Source organism: Larus michahellis, chromosome 6 (genome assembly GCF_964199755.1).
Source record: "Larus michahellis chromosome 6, bLarMic1.1, whole genome shotgun sequence".
NCBI classification, from domain to species: domain Eukaryota; kingdom Metazoa; phylum Chordata; class Aves; order Charadriiformes; family Laridae; genus Larus; species Larus michahellis.
The window spans coordinates 31,642,153-31,663,094 of NC_133901.1; the positions used below are offsets into that span (position 1 = coordinate 31,642,153).

The 20,942-nt window shown below is 43.0% G+C and overlaps 2 protein-coding genes across 9 annotated transcripts in view; one reads left to right on the forward strand and one right to left on the reverse strand.

Annotated features, from left to right (window-relative positions):
• MED12L (mediator complex subunit 12L) overlaps positions 1 to 20,942 on the forward strand; it is a 153,606-nt gene that overhangs the window by 45,196 nt on the left and 87,468 nt on the right. The window lies entirely within an intron of this gene.
• On the reverse strand, positions 327 to 20,214 carry P2RY14 (purinergic receptor P2Y14). Of its 4 annotated transcripts, none has more exons than XM_074593315.1 (5): positions 20,076 to 20,214; positions 15,116 to 15,200; positions 12,073 to 12,359; positions 6,212 to 6,302; positions 327 to 4,322 (listed from the first exon to the last, which is right to left on the reverse strand). In XM_074593315.1, exon 5 carries the CDS (start codon positions 4,302 to 4,304, stop codon positions 3,291 to 3,293), a length of 1,014 nt encoding a protein of 337 aa, XP_074449416.1. In that variant the 5' UTR covers positions 4,305 to 4,322; positions 6,212 to 6,302; positions 12,073 to 12,359; positions 15,116 to 15,200; positions 20,076 to 20,214; the 3' UTR covers positions 327 to 3,290. The 4 variants fall into 4 exon arrangements, 2 of the variants coding, with proteins under 2 accessions (XP_074449416.1, XP_074449415.1); XM_074593314.1 differs by having other exon boundaries at positions 12,073 to 12,696; positions 20,076 to 20,208; XR_012587783.1 differs by lacking the exons at positions 327 to 4,322; positions 15,116 to 15,200; positions 20,076 to 20,214 and adding an exon at positions 5,637 to 5,898 and having other exon boundaries at positions 12,073 to 13,082.

Below are 20,942 nucleotides of genomic sequence, written 5' to 3' on the forward strand. Positions count from 1 at the left end.
TGTGTTGTTTTTTTACCATAGAGATCATTTTTTGAGATGGTATCCTGCAAAATTAAACTCTGCGAGAGTCTTTTTGCTGATTTCTGCACAACCAGGATTTTTTATATGTTGAGGCAGTTGTGGAGTGAGCTTTCTCTCCTGAAATGGTGTTTTGAGGAAGGGTTTCCATTTGCTAGGTTCAGCTCTTTTCCTGAAAAATTGCTACGCTCTATCAGTGACAGAGAAAGTGATCCATTTTGAAGCCTTACACCACAATATTAGCATAAATAACCCATTGCACAGTAACTGCTGCATTGTCATTTGTCCAGTGTAATGTTGAGATGGCTTCTGGGTAGATGGCTGTACGGTGTTGCTAAAGGCTAGGGTAGGTTCATGAGGTGATGCATGGTTGAAAATGTGAGACGTTTATGGGCTTTTTGAAGCAGATTTATACCACCCTACCTGGGTCCTAACTCAAGGTTTTGAACAGCAGGACACCGTCTCCTTATAAAGGGGTGACTGGGAACTTCACCTGGCTTGGGGGAGAGAGAGAGGATGAAGTGTGTGAGCACGACAACTTTTCTGTGCAAAAGTGTGTGTCTGATGCTTCAGCAGCCTGCGATGCACGCTGATTCTTCCCAGGGGCACCAGCACGCCTTTGCAAGAGATTCCAGGTCCGGCTGAACAACTTAGCTCTCCAAATAATTAAAAGAGCAAATCCAGCTTCTCTTTCCTGCAGTGCCATGGAGGGGGTCACGAGTCAGTCAGGAGGATGAGCTGCAGCTGGGGACTGGGTTGCTGCCCAACAGGAACCCATTTAGCTCTGGGTTACCCAGAATTTTCACTGCAAGAATAGTAGGGAAGTTCCTGCAGGTGGTAGGTTGACAAGGCAAGAGCTGGTATTTAGCATGGGACTGCAAGACTTCTGGGCGTCTGAGGAGCTGCTTAGGTTTGTCTGAGGCGCCATGTGCTGGGAAAGTTGTGAAAGAATTAACTTACCCACTGCAGAAAAAAAATTGGCCCCATACCTTTCCATCCCAGTTCAAAGCGAACCAAAAGCTAGAAATTTAGTTGTCTTGGAAAGTGTGTTGGTCAGCATACGTTCCCCCGCTTGCCTAATGTAGATTTTTGTTGTTCTAATATCAGTAATCTGGTGGAGTGAGGAAACAATTTCAGAACATAAATAATTTTTTTTCAAAGCTTGCAAAATAATGACAAAGTTATACAAATACGTATTGTAGAAGTGTTTTCATCTCTGTATGCCCCTGTGCTTTCACAGCTGCAATGATTTAGATTTACGTAGGCAAATACCAAGCCATACCATGTAAGGAACTACATGTTTTTGCCATAAATGACAAAAAAATCTCCTACAAAGCAACAGATTCCCTTCCCCTGCAGACTATTTCCCTTGCTTGGAGGGAAAAGCCTGCGAAGTCTCAGTTTGACAGGAGTCAGGGAGCTCTGAAAGAACCATATAAATAATCTTTTATGTATTTTTAAAAAAAACCCACAAAGTAACCTAAATGCAGCTTTCTCATGTAGTTCCTAAGGGTTGGTTCGGGCCGAGGATCCCCCCAGGCCCTGCCCTCAGCTGAACATCCAGGCTCCCCCGCGTGTCGGGCGCTGGCTCTCTCTGGGTTTGGGGTGCGAAAGCTGTAAGCAGGAAACAAATGGCAGTAAATCTGCTCTACCAAGGTGTGTTTAAACTCAGCAGGCAGTTTAGAGATGTCAGGTTTAAATATAATCCTGTGTGATGGTGGAATACTGTTACTGTAGATTGGTGGTCTCAGACCAAGAGAAGTTACGCGCAGCCTTGGAGAGAGTTTGAAGACAATATATTTAAAAATCTTTCACCCTGAGAGATTATTTGTAAGGACTTAAAATGAAACACAGTGGCAGAAAGGTGATGCACGTGTTATTTCTGTTCCTGTATCTTCTTTGTTAAGTAAAATGAAAGCATTCCGCTTCCAGAGCCATTGCCTGAAAGCTTTTATGGATACTTTATGCACTAGTATGTTTTCCCTGTACAGTGATAAAATCAATCAATCAAAAAAAAAAAGAAGGCCGCACTGAAAAATACAGTTAAAAAAGATATTATATTTATATATAGAAGGCTGGTGGCTCTCAGCTGTTACCTTTGTATAGAGTGAAATGCTTTATCATCGTGCCAAAAGCAGAGGAAAACCCAACAAATCATTCTTTCTGGGTTGCCCCCGAGTTTCTAGATAGCTGTACATGTGTGTTTTCAGACGCCTCCTTGAGTGTTCTTACGTCCTTCTGCAACAACGGCAAGGGAGTTACTAAAATCTCCATCAGTTTGGTATCAACATTTTTGGTGTGCACTATGTTATTTCAGAAAAGTACCGAGGAATGTGGTACAGTGTAACTGTGCTATTTATTTTGTAGAAGGATCCTCTTTAAACAATTGCTTATATTGAGCATCACATTTTGTAAAAGTATTCTAACATTTGCTGCCTAAGGGTGACAAATAATCAAGTTTAATTCTTAATTTTATAGACTGTTTCCCTTAAGAAAGCATATATATAAAAAAAACTTTTTAAAAAATAAATATATAAATATCTGTATAAATTTTACTAAAGTTTTTTCAGGCTCTGTGCACATCTTTAAGGATTTGATCAGCCTTTTTTTTTTTCTTTTGAAATCTCTCCCCCTCCCCCAAGTTGTTGGAATAGAGTCCTTCCTTAAGCTGCATATTGCCTTCAGTGCTTTGCTTTGTGAGCGCTTCTTCTCCTGGAGGTCTCAGTCCTCTTTTATGGGCTGGTGGAGGCCAAGTCAGAGAGACTTGTGCTGAACTTCCTCGTATTGCTTCTGAGGGGTCTGCTGTGGTTGTGGTGGAGGGATTTGCTTTTTCAGGCCCTTCAGCCTGCTTTGATCATCATGTGTGTCATGCCTGGCTTTGTGAGAAACAGCAGCAGCTCAGCTTCATTACTGGGTCTGTTGGCTAATCCGCTCAGAGACCCACAGCCTGGAGCTCCAGAATGTGTTGTTCCAGTTATTCCTCTCTTTTTTTTTTTTTTTTTTTTTTTTTTTTTTTTTTTTTGAGATCCAGATAGGTCATATCCCACTATAATGCAATCATAGCGTCAGCTGAAATAGCACGTAGTAAATATATCGGCAACTTGCAATAATGTTTTTGGATAGAGAAACACCACTTGGTATTTTATGCTGAAACCTTTTTTTCCTGTTTTAATGCCGGTTCTCACCTGTTCAGTTTCTTTGAGACATTTGCATTCTTAAATAACTTTCGTAAGTGTGTTATTTTACTTGAACTTATACTATAAGACCTGAATTTATACTATATTTATACTTTCCCGAAGTGTATTTGATTTTCTGGATTTAGAAATTTCAACCTCCCTTGAAGTTTCCGGCTTGAGGTGCAGTTTTTGATACAGCTTTTCTTTAAAGGGTAGGCAGAGGAAAAAATAAATAATGGGATCAAGGCACACATTTGCAGCAGACAGTACAAGAGTAAACTCCTTTGTGTAGAACAGAGCTTTTTGTGACTCGCAGTTGAATTGTGAGCTTGTTTGACTTAGAGTGTATGGTATTCTGCAGATGTGATAGGGTACAAAGCAAATGACAAATACAAACATGATACTGAATATGTTACGACTGGTTTTTCTCTTGGTCGCATCTGAGTTACGTCTGAATTTTTTGTAAGAGCTGTATATTTTTTTTGATATAGAACTGTAAAAAATGATTAGCAGAAGAAAAACAATCCAGAAAATCCCTGTGCAAATATAACTTGAAGCCTTGTGCCACTGTTTGCCAAGCTCACTTTTAAGACCTATACATTTTCTGGAATAATTTTCTTTAGTGATTTCATTGGTTAAAATCATATTTGGAAATGATAAAAGTGTTAACAACAGCCATATGATTATAGAGATCACCTTACTGTAGTTAACTGTGTGAACAAAGGAGGTGAATAAAGGCTTTACAATTTTGTAATATCTGTCAAAACCTATGAGGCCAAAAAATGTTATCCCGATATACATGTTTGTATAAAAAACAACAGCAGAGTATCTGCACACAAACGTGTTGAGCTGGGGAGGTGCAATTTCTGAATCGGCGAGAATTTTGAAGGGAAACGTCAAGCTCATTAGGAGATCGGCAACAACGATGTTTTTGAGATAGACAATAAAACTCTTTTTGCTAGAAACATACAGAAAGATCCACGCTGCCACACTGTTCAGCAACAGCCCTACTATGAAAATTAAGCAGTAGACCAGGGGAATGACTGTCTTAATTATTACTGTGTTGTGACTGCAGTTGTTTCCCGAGGAGTTTGTGCTGGAGTTGAACATCTTACAATATCTTTGTTCCTAGAAGCAGAGAAAGATTATCTCAGTAAGATAAAATGGTGCTAGGCTTTCCATTAATTTAATTTAAAATTTCTGCTCTCCAAAACAAGCTTGGCATACTTCTCAGAAACCGCCACATTTCCACACCGTATTATTTCCAGCAGGAATGCATAGTTAGTATTTTCCAAGTGCTGCCATCTCACTTTTTGATGATGTTCAAGGGTAAACTGCTGTTTTGAACAGAGAATCCATTTGCTTCTCTGTTTGACTTTAATCCATTGTCGTCAAGCCCTGGGCTGCCCCTTTTCTGCAGGTATAAGTCTACGCGCTGTGAACTAGGAGGGGGATTGAGCCACTGTGATTTTGTGAATCTAAATACATCTCATTAACCCTTAATGACCAGTATGTATTTTTAGCACTGGTTTACCAGGAAGCATGTGAGGGATATGAGTGTTTGTTGTACAAGTCGTCTGTTTTGCATACAGGCATAGAAAACACTCTTCTGTTAGTCAAGCGTGCAAATATCTAGTGTATGCCAATGTTTTCTTACGTTTACTTGAAAGAAAGCCTTACGTGCAGCTAGCACAGTTTGCTTTAAACTTCTAGTAGCACGATACACAGGAGAATATCTGTCTGATAGTGTAACGTAGAAGCTAGAGCTGTCCTCTTAAGTCATTCAGATTTAAATTTTAGAGGATCTCCAAGAAGAAATAATATCTCCTGTCTGCTGTTCTTTGACAGAATGTTTATGGGGGCGGATTATCCTCTGTAGGGAGGGCAGAACAGATATAGATACAATGCTGCTGTATTTGGCAAATGAAAACCTAGGCAACTGGAAAACATGTGCCATGGAGCTGGGAAAAAATTCTACCCTATCTTTTAGAAAATAAAGAATCTCCTTATTGCCACAATTCAGAGTCAGTAGCTGATGCTCTTCTGTAGCAGATTGGAAGCTGAATGCAATCTTGCAATAACTAGAAATGGAAATTTTCTTTCAAATAGGTAAAATTGTTTCCTTTGGTATGTTGTTTTCTGTATCTCTTTCACAGACACTGTAAAGGCTGACCAGCCTAGGTGCTCTTCTGGAGTGCATGTGGATAAGAGGGGCAAAGGAGCAGGTATTGCCTGTGTTCACACCCAAAGCCTGAAGTTAATCTCTTCCTGGTTGTCCTCCCATATGAGGACCTGCCATCCTATCTTTATGTTTAAATTCTAGTCATCGAGGCATTTGTTTTTGTTTGGTTGGTTATTTTTTTTAAAGGAAAAAGATGGTGTGGAGAATGGGTGTCACAAGTACCACGTGAATAGGTGTTAGGATTAGGAGGTGATAATGAGTAAGGTTTGGGGTGATACTGTTAACACTAGGAGGATCTCCTCTTTTCTCTCTGTATCTTTCAACCATCTGCTCAAACAACTGGAAAGTACCAATAACAAATGGCATTTTTATTTAAGATGGTAACACACTGTGTTTAAAAACTGTTCTCTTCCCAGTGCTGTCCACTGTGTACGTGTTCTCTTCCTCCTGGCAGGATGTCTGAGCAGGACCTTCTCTCTGCATGTGGTGTGTTTAGGAGTTGTTCCTTTTCTGTATGGTTTCCTAAAACAAAGTACCTGGAGGTGGGTCTTTCTATGTTTGGACTTAATAGCAGATATTAAATGGCTCAGGAAGTTCATGAAGTATTTCTTGCACTGAGGCATCATACAACAAAGGATTATTTCAGAAGTGTGTGATTAGAGATGTGGATGTTAAAACTTTGTAAAGTATATTGTGTCTATGCAGCATGGAAGACACCCTAGACAAATTTTACATTTGATACCAGCAGATTTATCAACTGCCTGTGGTTGAGAAAGAGGCCAAAGTTCAAGCTAGACTCTGTAAATCTTCCAATATCAATGGCAAGCCCCCTTACCTCTCTTGATTTGACTGCTGCGGTGCTTTTTGTTAAGGGTCTAGAGTGTCTTCCATTCTCAGGCACGGGGCCTCTTCTCTTGCTGGGAGATCTATGTGAGAGACAGGCAAATACAGTTGTTAGAGTTGTATATCATAACATAGGACAGTGTGATCCTGTGGTACTCAGGGGTTCCCACAGTGCAACGCCTGTTTAGACTGTCTGATGATCGGTACTGCAGACAAGTCTTCAGATCTTTCGGGAGAACTTAAAAATTGGTAAGGGATACAGTCATAGAGCAGTCAAGTTCAACCTAAAGCCCATCGCTGCATGGGTAAGGCTAGAGGCTTTTGCCCTCTGCTGTGCATCACATCATTTGCATTTGTGAACAATTTTATCTGCTATTTTTGTCACCTAGTCACATGCTCAGCTCTTTTGAAAGGCCTTGTCCTACTGCTCTGAATAATTCAGCGTTGATAGTGAACACTGTCACCTCGCTAGCCTGTTCCCTCCATCAGTTGTGGGTCCCAGAGTGGATCCTGTAGGAGCTATGGTGATGTGATACCACCAGATGTAACTCCTAAGCTCTGGTAAAGAATCAGTCTAGCAGAGAGGCCTTCATGTGGCTGCTTGGTGCTTCTGGATCCTCATAACCACAGCCACCATGATAGGCACACTCCTGCTGATTCATGGATTGCAGAGATGGGCTGCATGGAGTTGGCAGAAGGCATGCTTCCACTTTGTAGAGGAGCTGCTCTTTCATGCTTTTTCTGGTTGCATTCTTGTTCAAGCACCCCTTAAACCTTCATAATGAGAACATCCTCTTCTCTCCTGAGAACTTGCAGTGGCTCCACCAAGTGATATACAGCTTGAAATGAGCATAGATACTCACCCCTCCCTCCATGGTGGGGTTCATCTGGAAGCGGTGAATACAACTCATTTGATGTTTATTGGTGGGTCAATGCAGGGCCTTTTTGTCCAAGTGCTACTTGAAGTGATTATTAAGCTTAAGGATTCTTTTTAACTTTTTCCTTTTCCCTAACTCGTAAAACATTGCTGTTTTTCTTTTTTTTCTGCTGCGTAACTGCTGCTGTTTGCTGGTGTGTATTAGCACCCAGCAATTTGTGATTTGTATGTGAGAATAAGCTCTTGAACTTGAGTGGCATTTTACGTTCAAATGCTTGGTCCAGCATACAGTATATTTATTCTGTAAATAATATCAACTAGTTGTGCAAAACCAGAAAACTTGATTCACCAAATTAACAAGATTGATTTAGTAAAACATATAAAAGTTTTGAACTTTCTCAGTTTGCAAATCATGTTGTCTTGGCAAAATACAGAAAAGGAAAGTTGCATAAACCATTAAAAATGCTTAGTTCCTTCTGTATTCAAACTCTTATGCTATCATTTGTAATCCTTCCAATATCATTAAGGCACTTTCTCTTGACTTCTGTAACTTGGCTATCAAATTTCAAAGTTTATGGCTGCTTTACTGAACATAAGAATAATATTTACGATTTGGTTTGTTTTTTTTTTTTACTCTGAGTATAACAAACGTTCTGTAGTACTGAGTGCACATTTTAGGCTATTTATGGAAATTAGTGCAGCTGCTTGATAAATATGCAGTGCAGTTACTGGGTCAGGGATTGCTGACCGTGGTCACTGTCCCCAGAAACCATTTTTGAACTGCAGAATGGAGTTTATCAGGGAAGAAGATCACAACAAATGTTATCTCTGATACTGTGAGAAATGCAGAGAAAGAGGAAGTGCAATACACAAAACACAGCAATTGCAAATTGTGCTGAGTTGAGCTAAAAGAAGAATTTATTTTTTTTTTTTTTTAAGATTTTCTTTCTAATGTGGTAGGAATAGCGGTGGTGGTCTGAACTTGCAGTCCCAGCCACGTTGGTGTGATCCAGTGGGAAGGCAGCTCCCAGTCTGGACGTGTGTCCCTGGCCATGGCAATGTGAGCTGCCTGTCCTGCTCCTCGGCGCTGCTGCTCTGAGCTGGCTGGAAACCATCAGGGCAGGCTGCAGTGGGTCTCCTGCGGGGCTTAAAAGGCTGGACATGCTCACGTGTTCGTGAGGAGCTGGACCAGCACATTGAAATAAAAGCAGGGCCTGCTAGCTCTGATTTTCAGGTGGTGGGATCCTGTGTCTCCCTGAAGGTGCTCTGCCGGGTGGGAGCTGAAAGGGTTGTCCAAGGGAAAGCCTTCTCCTCCAGCTGCCTGGGCATTTCTCAGCCGGTGCATGCTCAGGGCTGGGCTGCTCCTTCCTGCATCTCCATGAAGGTGCCTGACCTGGCAGCCGGTGGGGTAGGTGCCAGGGTGGAGATGTTCAGGTCCGTGGTTGTAATTATTGGTCTCTTTGGAAGGCATTTTTTGCAGTGACTGGTGGAGATATGTTGGTACGTTTGACTTCTTGCGAGTTTGCCAAGAGACTAAGAATTCCTTATTTTTCTGTTCTTATTATAACATTTGTCATAAGGCAATGTCTGGATTTTAATACTTAAGAGAATAAAAGTATGTAAACTACACTATGTACTATTTCAGCCCTTTAAAATGACGTATTGGGCGGTAGTCCTGTTTGTCATAGACCATAGAATGCAGTGGAGGAAAATGGGATGAATAGTCAAATTAGGATGAATTAGTCGAATTAGAGAAAATAAAACCGCATTCCTGTTGCAGGAAGTAGCGAGTAACTGAGAGATAGCATCGTAGGTGGTGGTGGTGCTCAGTGCACGCTTCGTCTGGCATGGCTCATAGAAAAGGGGCACTGATAAGTGTGACAGTAACATCTAGGGGTCTCGCTTCCTTCCTGCTGTGCCTTCCAGCTCTTGCCTTCACGACGACTCACGTCTGGTGTGAGAGGACAGAGGGCTGAGCCAGCTGTGTTTCTTCTCGGGCCGCTCCTCTTGGTGCTGCTGAGGGTAGTGTCCCCTGTGCAAGTGGCTGAGAGAGGTCGGGTGTCCCATGAAGGTTGCTGCTGCGTCCCCAGGAGTAGCAGTGGCTTCCGCCGACCCAGGCGAGCCTTGGTGATGCTGCGGGTACGTCTGTCTGTAGCTGTGGTTAGCAAGGGCAGGAACAGAAGTGTAAACTCTTTACATCTTAATGGTAGTTCTCACTTTTGGTCCAAAAAGGCAAAATTCGGGATATGCTAGAGAAGAGGTGGCAGTTGGTGATGGAGGGAAGTATTTTTTCATGCTATGCTGTTTTATTTACAAACTCCTGACTTCCCGAATGTGGGAGGAGTCAAACAAAAAGTTGGACTCAGAATGCTGTCCTTGGGGGTTTTTGTAGGATGGCGTGCCAGTCCTGGTGGTGCAGCCGGGCCATGTGAACTGTCTGCCTTGTGCCTCTTTTTCCTCTTGTCTGCATCCCATCCCCAAGTCCTCCACAGTTGCCCCTTCTGCCAGTGTCCCCACTTAGCATACTAATGCCTGTGCAGGGGCTGCAGCCCCTCGAATGACCTGGTAGTCTAGACCCCATGTCACCTAGCAGGGTGGCAGCCCCCTGACCACCACTGCATCCCTCTGCAGCCCTTTGCCTTGCTCTGCGCTTTGCCTGGAGTGTCTTTTCTTCCTCGTCCCTTAACTGAGGGGAGCAGCTGACTTGCTTTGTTTGGAAGAAATATCATCTAACCTTTAAAATGTTGTTACAACAGAAAACATGGAATAAAACCTTGACATCTCTTGTGACATGTGTTTGCTGGGGATATATTTGCCTGCGGCTGCCTGTATTCTTTGGGTTCGTTGTGTAGTTCTTGGGGGGTGTGGGTGAAGATTTGAGCTTCTTTGTGTAAGACAAATGATAGTCATAAATGCTTAAGAATTCATGATTGTATCTGTGTTTCTCATTCCTTATATTTGCAAAAACGATTTGCAGGCTTGTAAGTTCAGTGCTTTACAAACGTTTCCTGCCTGTGATTGGGCTGAGAGGAGTCCCATTAACACCTTTCAGAAGTATGTGGTATTGCAGTAGAAAGTCTTGACGTTTTTACGATTTTGAATGAATTCTCATTTCCAGTTGGATATAAAACATTTGTTTCTAAAACTGATGCAGATCTGAGTACTGAGCTTTTGTTCTGCTTGCTCCCTCCCTTCCTTCCTTCCTCTCCTCCCTATCTGCTCACCTTTGGAAAAACAAAAAAAAAAAAAAGAGGAAAAAAAAAAAATGTTGCAAGGTGACATTTTCAGGCAATCCAGTGATGAGGAAAAGAAACGTTTTTATCCCCAGGTTTGTTCTCTTGGCAGGAGGCAGGGATGCAGGGAGATGCGGAGCCCTGGCAGCCGCAGGCCTTCCCGCCGGTCCCCTCTGCCTGGCAGCGGGGTGTCCCCCTGCGCCCGCAGCCCGGTTCACCAGCACAGCTCCAGTGACACCGCTGTTACCGTGGGAGAACGCACACCACGGGAAATGGCACCAGTTAGGGCAGAGAGCATTTAGCATTGACAGCCTTTTATAACAGATTTTCCTGACCAAAGTTATTACAATTAGATCATATGTGTTGTTTTCTTGGCGCGTATGATTAATTTCTGGTGTTCTGAAGGACAAAGCCAGTGAGGAGAGCTCACAGGTATAAAGAACGGCTGTAGATAAGATTGTTTATTTCTTGTTAAAATACCAGGCTCTTTGGAGGGTGGCGTGAGCTCATTTGGTGTCAGAGTGAGGACACCTCAAGGGCAGAATTCTATTTCTGTCTTGCAAAAGCCACCAAGAATTGTTTCATTTCTTCTTACTGTCCAGGAGTCCCTATGCTACTTTCGAAATCTGAGTTTTAACCTCCTAATTTTCCTGATAAGTTAAGTTTTTCATTCTACTTTTATTTCTGATTTTTAGACAAGGGCTGAAAACCACAACCTTTTAACATTAGAGGATTAGAGCCTATGAAGTATCTGTGTAAACCCTGATATTCACACGGAGACTGACAAATGCTTTGAGCTGTTTTCATGTTGGATCATTTTCAGATCTAACCCAAATATTCCGGTTTTTTTAATTAAGCCTCAAAAAACCCCCACTGAGATCCTTCCTACCTCCCATCAGCTCTAGTATCTGAATTAGGGAGTAGTGGATGTAAGAGGAAAAGTTAGGACCCGGATATTAGGAATGGTCAGTTTATGATTTGATACTAGAGGATTTTATAAACAACTGTCCTATCGAATTTATAATTATTCTAGTATAATTATGTCAATAAAACATTTTAATATTTAGTAGTTTTACTGTCCCAAACGTGGGTATTTAAAAGAAGTAAAACGTGGCTCAAATAAAGAAATTGTTCCCTTTAATATTCTATTTTAATGGTAACATTTGTCATTTAAATATTTGATTTCTAATTCTGTTTTCTAATGTTTTAAACTATATGTTTTATATAGTTATGTTTCCTCAGTCATAAATTTAAAATAAGAGTAGTTGTTTAAGAAAAATATCTTTTGCCAAGATACACAGTACAGAGCAATCCTTACCTGTAGATCGGCAGTCTCCGGTGGCATAGCTTGAGGCTGTTCCACGTCTCAGACTAATAGGTGTAGGAGTTTGTCTGCCTTGCTCTACTGTATTTATTTACAGTTATGACTGCTCATTTGTGTTCTAAGCAATTTGTTTGTGGTTTGTATAATGTGTGGATGATTTCCTTTTCACCTTATTTGTCAATTTAAAAAACATTAGTGGTAGTTATTTAAAAATTAAAAGACAGTGTTTGAGAGCATTGTTAAGGTAACAGAAACATGTAATGAAAAGGCAGAGTCTTTCACCTGGAGAGAAGTATAAAATTGCATGTGTGGTCCCTCTTCAGCTATGAAACAGATTTACAGAATAAGCCCTTCACAACTGCTTTATAATGTCAAACACCATAAAAACCGTGTGAGCTGCAGCAGATTCTGTTACTTACTGGCTGGAGTGCAGTCTTCCCTCTGCTCTGCTTTACCCATTTGCTGCTCCTGCACAGCTGGATCGGCTTCAGTGGTCTTTCAGCAAATGCGTTGCAGTATTATCTTCATTATCTCCTTCAGTAGTGGTAGTGGTTAAGAGTGTGCTGTATCTCTCCAAGCAGAAAGTCGAAGAGCGGGTGAGTCGTGCCTTGCTGCTTGGCCAAATGTGGTCGAGATCTCAAGTGCTGCAGATGGTCAGTGCTATTTTCATGTGCTTACACGTACTTCCATGGAGGTCGGCGCTGAACTGGTTTCAAGAAAGACACGTTTGTGCAGTTGGCAAAGCAGTAAGCAATCTTAATTTAAGGGCTGGTGTTTTCTTTTCTTGAACTGTTCCCAGGCCTAGCTGCGACCTTTTCTGTAAAGTTTGCTACTTTGATAGCTTCTGCTTTTGTTACTGGGAGTGTTCTGAACTGGAGCGCGCAGGGTTATGTTGGGATTGTCCGGGGCGTGCTCAAAGGCTGAGAGAAGTATTCTTGGGATAAGTTGATGAATCTTTTTTTCTTTTTCTTTTTTTTTTTCTTAGCCTTAATCACCAGTCTGTCTTCCTCCCTTCCTGTTATTCCCGTACATTTACTGGGAGGCTTTGAAATCAAGCACAAAATTAGTGGAAATGAATGGTAATGGAAAAGCTAATATCTCTTCTATGAATCTAGGAAAGTAGTATATTCTGAGAGAGATCTGAGGTTTGGGGAGAGAAACCGAGATTAGGATGTTTATTTAAAAAGAAGTGAAATATGTAAGTTGCGTATATCAGTGTTAATAAGCATTCAGTACATGATTTGAGCTATGCTTTACAGAGTGTAACCCAAACCCTCTGTTAAATACACAATTTCCTCATGGACTTTCCTTCTGTAAGTATTTATCACCTTACAAGAAGGAGCCCAAAGGCATGGACAAATGAATGCACCTTCTGCTGACACATTGCTGCTGTGCGTGCATCCTTTACTCAGAGTCAGTATATGTTAACTGAAACCTGTAGTCCCTTCCTATTGCCAAATTTAATTGAATCTTTCTCAGTGAAATAAGGAAGTATCTTCAGAGACAAAATTCTCTTTACATTATTGTGAGTATTCTTGCCCCTCTCTTATTCTCCCAGATCTAAGCCATAATGGTCAATTATTCATTGTTTTTGTGTGATGAGTTCGGATTGTCATTTAGAGTTTTTAGACTTGCTTTATATTCTGTTTCTGTGGCTGTGTGAGCATTCAGCCTTTCTAGGAATCTTGAGTCTGAGCACTTTGGGTCGGGCAGGCAGATGCTGTGATGTAAAAGTTTGGTTTCAGTTACTTTCTTGTGTGTCAGAGGCAGGAGTACGCTCTGGTCCCCTCTCAGCTGCCTGGCACCGGGCTCCTTCCTCTTTGAGCAGTCTCCTTGAGCTGCGGCAGCTCCTGCGGGGTTCCTGCTGATAACAGCCTGCTTTCTGTGGGCCCCCTTGCACTGCATCTGCCCCATGGGCTGGTGGGCTGTAGCATTAGGATTCACGTCTCAGGGACTTTGTGTGTCACACCTCATACCGTCAGCCTTTGGTTTCAAGCAGACTGAAGGAAATCTGTCTGCCCTGAAGAGTCATAGCTCTTCATCTGCCTCAGGAGAAGAGAGGGTTAAATTTGTAACTTATGAAGAAGTGGTGAGTGCCAGAGGTTGCAGGTTTTAACCCTCTTCTTGAGGGGCAGGAGCATGCCCCCAGTGTCTGGGGGAGGCTTAGAGGAGCACTTCCCTGTCCCTTTGCTCTTTTCCCCCTGTTCTGCACCTGTGTCAGGAGCGTAACCCTTCCAGCATGCCTGCCCAGTGTGAGCTGCCCTGCGTCATCCCCAGTGCCAGCTGCTCCCCGCACGTGTGTGCGCACGCCTGTGCACGTCCAGCGTCCTCGTGTGCCTACACCCCTCTTTCCTGGGGGAGGCTTGGTGGAGACCATCGTCCTGCTCCGCTCTGGTGCCGGCACAGGTGGTGAGCAGTCGGGAGGAGCCCTGTTGCTTTGAGCACTGCCAGATGGGGCGTGGGGGGGTTGCTGGGGATGGCGGGGGCTGTTAAACTGCTGTTGCTGGGACACGCTCTCTTACCGAGGCTCAATGTGTTGGTGAAGGTTTTGGGCAAGGCAGGGCACCCGGGAGAAGCCAGTTCCTTCTCCTGTTGGTCATGGGGTATTATTTTTAACTGAAGCACGTTTTGGGAAAATATGGATTCTGTTTCTGTTCTTGTTCCCGTTCCGAATGACAGAGTAATCATGCCTGTGAGCTGGGAGCTCAGTTTCATGCCATGAGACATGAGTTCGTGGCAGCTTGTGCTGGGACACGAGTGCCACCATCTCCTTGAGAGCCGCCGGTGTTGGGGGCTGCCCGTCTTGGTGCATCTCCTGGCCACTCCCAGCCACGAGGCTGATTCCCTGGGAAGACCCACTGGAGCTGGCTGCTCTGGGCTGGGCTGTGGAGTGAGGAGGCTTGTCCAAGGGCAAACCTGCCCTGTTTGCCTCTCTCTGATTGACCTTCTGCAGCCAGCAGAGGATCAGGCAGGACAACGCACACAGCTTTTCAGGTGCTCCCCAGAAGGCACCCAGTCAGACACACTTCGTATCCCTTTCTATCCACCACATTGTCATTTTTTTGAAGCAAGGATGAGAGGAATGGGTCAGATAAGGCTTTGGCTGATCACAAGTGCTTAAAAAACCTCTGACCCTCTGAGACAGCGTTTGTAATTCATTCTAAAAAAAACCTTTTTTTTTTTTTTTTTTTTGTTTTTCCTCTCCCCAGAAACAGCAGCAGAAGCCTCAATATCCCTTTTGGGACCAAGGTCAACTTTCAGAGTGTGACCCACAACAAACTTTTTCCAATAGCTTCCTCATCTAAGCCTAAAATTAAAATAAGCAATGTTCCATTTGTGTCCAGATGAAATCCTTGCAGAAGAGTAAGAAAAGTGCAGTCTGACAAGACAAGTGAGGTTGAAAGAGAAACATAAAATGAAGGATAAGAGGAACTTCTTGGCAAAGCAAAACTTTCCACCAACCTCAGTTAAATCTCTCCCAAGCGCAGTTTTCACTTTATGTGCAGCACCCCAAACTTTCTGTTGAAAGACACCTTCATTCAAAGACCTAGCAAAAGGGAAAATTTGAGCAGTGAGAAGATAGCTTAAATATTCAAAAGTTATTCCCATTGTTTCAAGCGGTTGAGTATTTAGCAAAGAGCTGAATAACCATTTTTACTGATTCATAAGAAAATCAGGACTTGAGCCTGCAGCCAACAATTTGGACTACCAACCTTTGTGCGACAGAAAGTCTTTCCTATGGGCTAATATGGCAAACTTGTCGCTGAAGGACTGGGCTCTAGTAGATTAAAATGCCACGCAACAAAACTAAGATTCTTATTTGAGGACTGAACACCTCAAAGCAAACTGGCAGCGAAGTCCAGAGCACAGCCCAGGCTGGTAGCCATCTTCTCCAGGTTTCTTTCAGCTTTAATTACCTATGCAGAATCATAGAATGGTTTAGGTTGGAAGGGGCCTTAAAGATCATCTAGTTCCAACCCCCTGCCCTGGGCAGGGACACGTCCCACTAGACCAGGTTGCTCGAAGCCCCATCCAGCCTGGCCTTGAACACCTCCAGGGATGGGGCAGCCACAGCTTCTCTGGGCAACCTGGGACAGGGGCTCACCACCCTCATAGTGAAAAACTTCTTCATGATATCTAATCTAAATCTACTCTCCTTCACTTTAAAACTGTTACCCCTTGTACTAGCACTATGCTCTCTGATAATGGGTAGCTTTTCACTACTTTCTTCTCCACATCCTTCTGCCTGGCTGTTTTCCAAAGACACCCGCCCACAGGCTGCTTTCCCCAGTCTCCTGTGAACAGCAGTAACAGAAGCAGGGCTTTTACCCTCTTGTTTCTGCTTGAAAAGAAGCTGAGAAGGTGGCTACGATGCGGATCTAAGAAGACATCAGGATTTCCAAGGGAGACTGCAAGCCTGTTATCACAACAGACTTGTTGCCAAGGGGTCGAAGGTGTTATGCTGCGTCGGTCCCTGCTGCTGCAGTTACGCTGCAGGGGCCTTTTGTTTCATAGGCACAGCGGGGAGGAAGCACCATTGTTTAGCATGTTATTTCTACCCCCAAATTTTTTATTTTCTAGTTTTCCCAAAGTGGCCCAAAACCACCTATGAGTGTTCTGTCAGCAGCAGAGGTGGCTGTGCACCGTGTTGGACCTGAAGGTAGTGATGTGGTGTGGAAATGGAACTCCTGCCAGAAGATTTGCTTGGTTTTCTGGAGATGGCTTTTCTGTTCCAGCACGTCTGGGGCTCGTTAGTGTTACTTGTGTGTGAGAACAGAAGTCTCTTCTGCAAGATCTACATTACCAGTGTTAGTGTCTCAGGCTTACTGCATCTGTGCTCATGCTGGGCCAGATGTAGATAAACTGAGCCGTGCCCTGCTCCTGGTTACAGAAAGCTCGAGCTAGATCTAGATCTTCTCTACAGTGCAGAGCAATTTCTCTTCTATGTTTTCCTGAAGCATAACGTTCCTTCTTGTGCTGGTTAGCTGATTTACAGTCCAATTATAGGGCTCCATCCCTGAATGACTTACTAATTTGTTATTTTTAGATCTATAAATTAGACCTCTCCTAGCAAACTAAGGTGGATGTGAGCACAGGCAAGTGATCTGGAGTGCTTACGCTGACCTTGCAGTACACCTGCCGCAGGTGAGCTCCCTGGTCCTGCAGAGCACAAACTGGCCTTTTCCTCTGCGTGGTCCTGTCACGGGATTGGTTTTTGGTGCAGTCTCACTGCTGTGGTTAGAGGGAGAAATGCATCATGCTTACGTCTTCATCTGAGTATGAAAGAGAGATCTAAGTCTTCTCTGGGATGCCGTTGGTGAATAAGCATTCTTCAAGGTAATAACCAAGTGACTATTAGGAAACAGGCACGTTTGAGTTCTGTAGATAGTTGTGTATCGTTGTTCCTTTTCAATGTAAACAGCTACGGAAACTTTCAGTCATGGGGTTCTGTTGTCCTTTTATTATAAATAAGAACAGTAAACTTCCTCCATGCTTTGCCTGCAAACTTCCTTTTTTAGAGTCATAGAATCCACAGACCCAGACTCTGTGCTCTGCAGTGTCTCAATTGAAAAGTCCATGAAATTATCTGTTGGCACTCCGAGTTGTTGTGCATTAAATATCTTGAGCCATCAGGAGATTTGCTTGTTAGGTTTGCACTTTAATGTTCTTTACTAACCAAAGGTTTCCTGGAAATGTCACATCTAGCAGTCATCTCAGCAGTGCAGTGTCATCTTCCTCACCATCTCCCCTAACATGCTGATAAACTGATCCTGGAAGCCTCTGAGTCTGCACAAACTTGAAATGACCAGTGCCGTGGGCAAGCGCCTTACTTTTCCGAGAAAGGTGTTTCTTCATGGAGAAGCCTCCTGGTTTTTATGTGTGGCAGACCGCTAGTTTCTGGCTTTGTGGCAGGTAGGAGCATAGGTACACATGAAATCCCTGCAGTCATAGCAAGATCAGGCTCTGAGACTGTGAGGCTGAAATTGGGAACTGCTTAAAAGCTTTGCCAATCCTGCGTGTACTAAAGCAGTAGGTCTTGTGCAGCTGTCACGTCCGGTTATGAATGTTGTCATCAGTCATGAGGTGTTCATTTGTCAGTGGGATGGAGCTTGTGTTTTTAGACACTTTCGGCTCCTAATGAAAGCCCATGGACAGAGTGTGACCATAGTACACACCGATGCCAGGGCAGGCAGAGCTGAAGCAGAGAGCTGGAGCTGATCTCCGGTATGAGGCAAATTGTAGGACGGTTTTGGTTGCATGTTTGTTATTCCCTATTTGAAAGGCTTGATTCGAATTGAGAGTCTGACTTGAAAAATACCAGCTTGCTTAAAAGGGATTCTAAGTTCCTTTCCTGGGGTCTCATATCATGAGCCGCTCTAGTGCTGCCTAGAAATGGGGCTTTGATGTTGTAAAGTAGATATATTACTTATTTTGGATCATAGTTGTTTGGATCTCCTTTCCCATCCCTTCCCCTGCTGCCGTGCACCCACCTCCCTACCAAAACCAGATAATGCTTTGAAACAGAAAGTGAAACATCTTGTTCTCATCAACCCCGGTAACATTAAAAGAAAGCTGTCTTGTGTAATGTGCAGATGGCAGAGCTGGCTGTTACTGCTCAGCTGAGTGTCAAGATACATCAAACAACACATGCGTTGCAAATCACTGGTGCCTGTCCTTATTTTTTCAGCCTGGTGTAATGGAGTTCTGGAAATAAGCACTTCTGGGTTTGATGTTGGGCGAGTGAATGTCTAACAAACTGTAGTTTTGTACTGACTTGCATTCTCTGAAGAAAACAATACTAGCATCATACTTATGACTAGCGTAGAATATCATATAAATCATTCTGAGTAACTCAGAAGATCAATGTAAGCAGATTGATGGTGTGGTTGATCTCCAGCAGTTGCACTGGTGGAGGGCCAGGTTTGTTTTAGGAAGGGTGATTGACTTTTTAGTGACGTAGTGAAGTCTGGAGCCCAATACTCCAAGGAACATCTCACGCCTGTCCCCTGCACGGGCGGGCTTCATGTTAATCCCTAGTTGCTGTTCTAGTCCCATGGTTTTTCAGAGCAAAACCCACTGACGCTTAATGAAAGGTTTTTAGAACAATTTTTGTTTGGCTGTACTTCCGTAATGTAATTGCGTCCCCAGAATGAGAGTACAGAAAAGTTGTTAAACACAACCTGCCTTTGAACGGAATCTTAAATTCATTATTTCCAGAGGGGAAATCTCTTTAGGTTGAAGTCGAAAGTTGCCATTTAGTTTCTTGCAAAGTCAAGGGTTGTTTTCTGTGCTTTGCAAAATATTTCTGGGGAGTTGAACGCAAACTATTTTAAAATAAATTGAGTGGGATCTTCGGATGGGCAGCATGACCCTGCTGCTCAGGCTTGCAGTTTAATGCTGTAACTAACTTTATCGCCGGAAGGAAATAAAGATAACGGTGTTAGCCTTTAATAGTGAGTGAAGAACACAATTTTGTATGTGTGTTTAATGTATTGAGGTAAAGGAGGAAGAGCTTAAAAACAGCCCTCAAAATGTGCCTTTTCACGTTAAACGTTCAAAGTTGTTCCAGTGGCTTTAAATAGCCATCCTGTGTTCAGTCTGGTTAGTGACATCTCCTTTCTCCCTCTCGCTTCCCTTTTATCTGTTGTGTTATTTTTCCGTTCTGTTTATTGTTTGGGGCTTCTGATGACTATCACTGTACTTGAAACACAATACAAACTACACAAAGCACTTTGCATATTAGCAAGTGTGTTACTTAATTTGAACAGAGTGTTTCCATGGTACAGTTCTAGCAGCCTGTTGGCAGTGGAGTTTATCAAAAGGCTGTGTGTGAGTGGTTTTATATAGATGTAGTGGTAAACCAGACATGTATGTTTAATAGGCTCACGCAGTTTTTTTGTCCAAAGTCTAGTCTCTTGATTATTTAAAACTTGATCATATTCTGATAGGAACATAAAATGGCTGAACTAACTCAAAGCAATATACTAATTAACTCTGATTTTTTTTTTTTATCGTAGTTAGGAAGAAAATAATAAAAAGGAAGGCAGATAGTCGTGCCCACTCTGGTGGTGCTCTCACTGTAAAGCACTCACTGGTTCGTAGGCATCCTGAGCTCCAGGCTGTGCATGGAACCATAATGTTTTATCACCCTGATACATCCAGCATCTTGTTTACATACTTATTTTTTGCAAAGCTTGTTGCCTTCTTCAACAGGAAAGGGGAAGACACAAAATGAAACATGTAAGCCCCTGTGAACAAGCCGGAGCTAATACATATACCTTAAAAATGGCTTATAATGGAAATAGTTACCAAGACTTCATCTGGGTGTAGAATTTTAATTTAAAGCAATACACAGTGCAGATACAAGCCCAAGTTAAGAGGATGCTTGTTCCCATTTAGCTGACCCTAGGGAAGGACATACCTTGTGTGCTTGGAGCAGCTGCGTCTCTGTGGATGGACTGGAGGGCTCCTGGTCCTCCGGCACAGCCTCGGTGCTGCTCCTGTGCCAAGATGCTTTGGTGAGCTCTGGCCGCTGTGGAGTTTTTGAGCAACAGAAGCAGAACGCCACTTGCGGGGGGACCAGAAGTGAAATGTCACTGGTCTTCCGTTCTGAAGATCACGAGTAGCCAGTGTATATTGGAAAAGGAAGTCAATTCTAAGCAAAGTCATCTTGATCACCAGATGAAGTGCTAAAATGTGTGGATGCTATGGAGTTTCCCTGAAAATTGTGCGGGTCTCATGATGCAGCGGACAATTCAAGCTTCGTAGCCATTGTTATGAAATGGTAATATGCTGAAAGGTAACAGGATCCGGGGTGAGCAACTTCAGGAATGACTTTGTCATGCTTTAATTTGAAATTCTGTCATTGTTGGATTGCCTAATGGCATGGTTGTACTTTTTGGTTTGAAATGTCATTCTTAGTTAAAACTTGTTAGAAATGTTAAACTAGAATGAAGTACGTCCGTCACAATGCTGTCTCCAGTAAAAGATCGAAGTGTGCAGCTCTCCATGAGTATGTCAAGTACCAAAAGAAGGAGAAATGCAGTGTTTTCGAGTGTAAGCTGCTGTTCTGTGATGGATTAAATGTTGCAGCACAGATAACTTTTTGCATGTTTCAGAGAGAAGCAAGCAGTTGTCCGGGGCAGAGGATTAAAAGCTTAAAGGGTGGGTAGGATGTCTGAGCTCTGTGTACAGTTTCACCCCGTTGGAATGACTCTAGACAGCAGGGCAAACTGAAGGGTTGCTTTGTTATGCAAACATGGATATTTTTCCAAAATGCCAGCCAAAT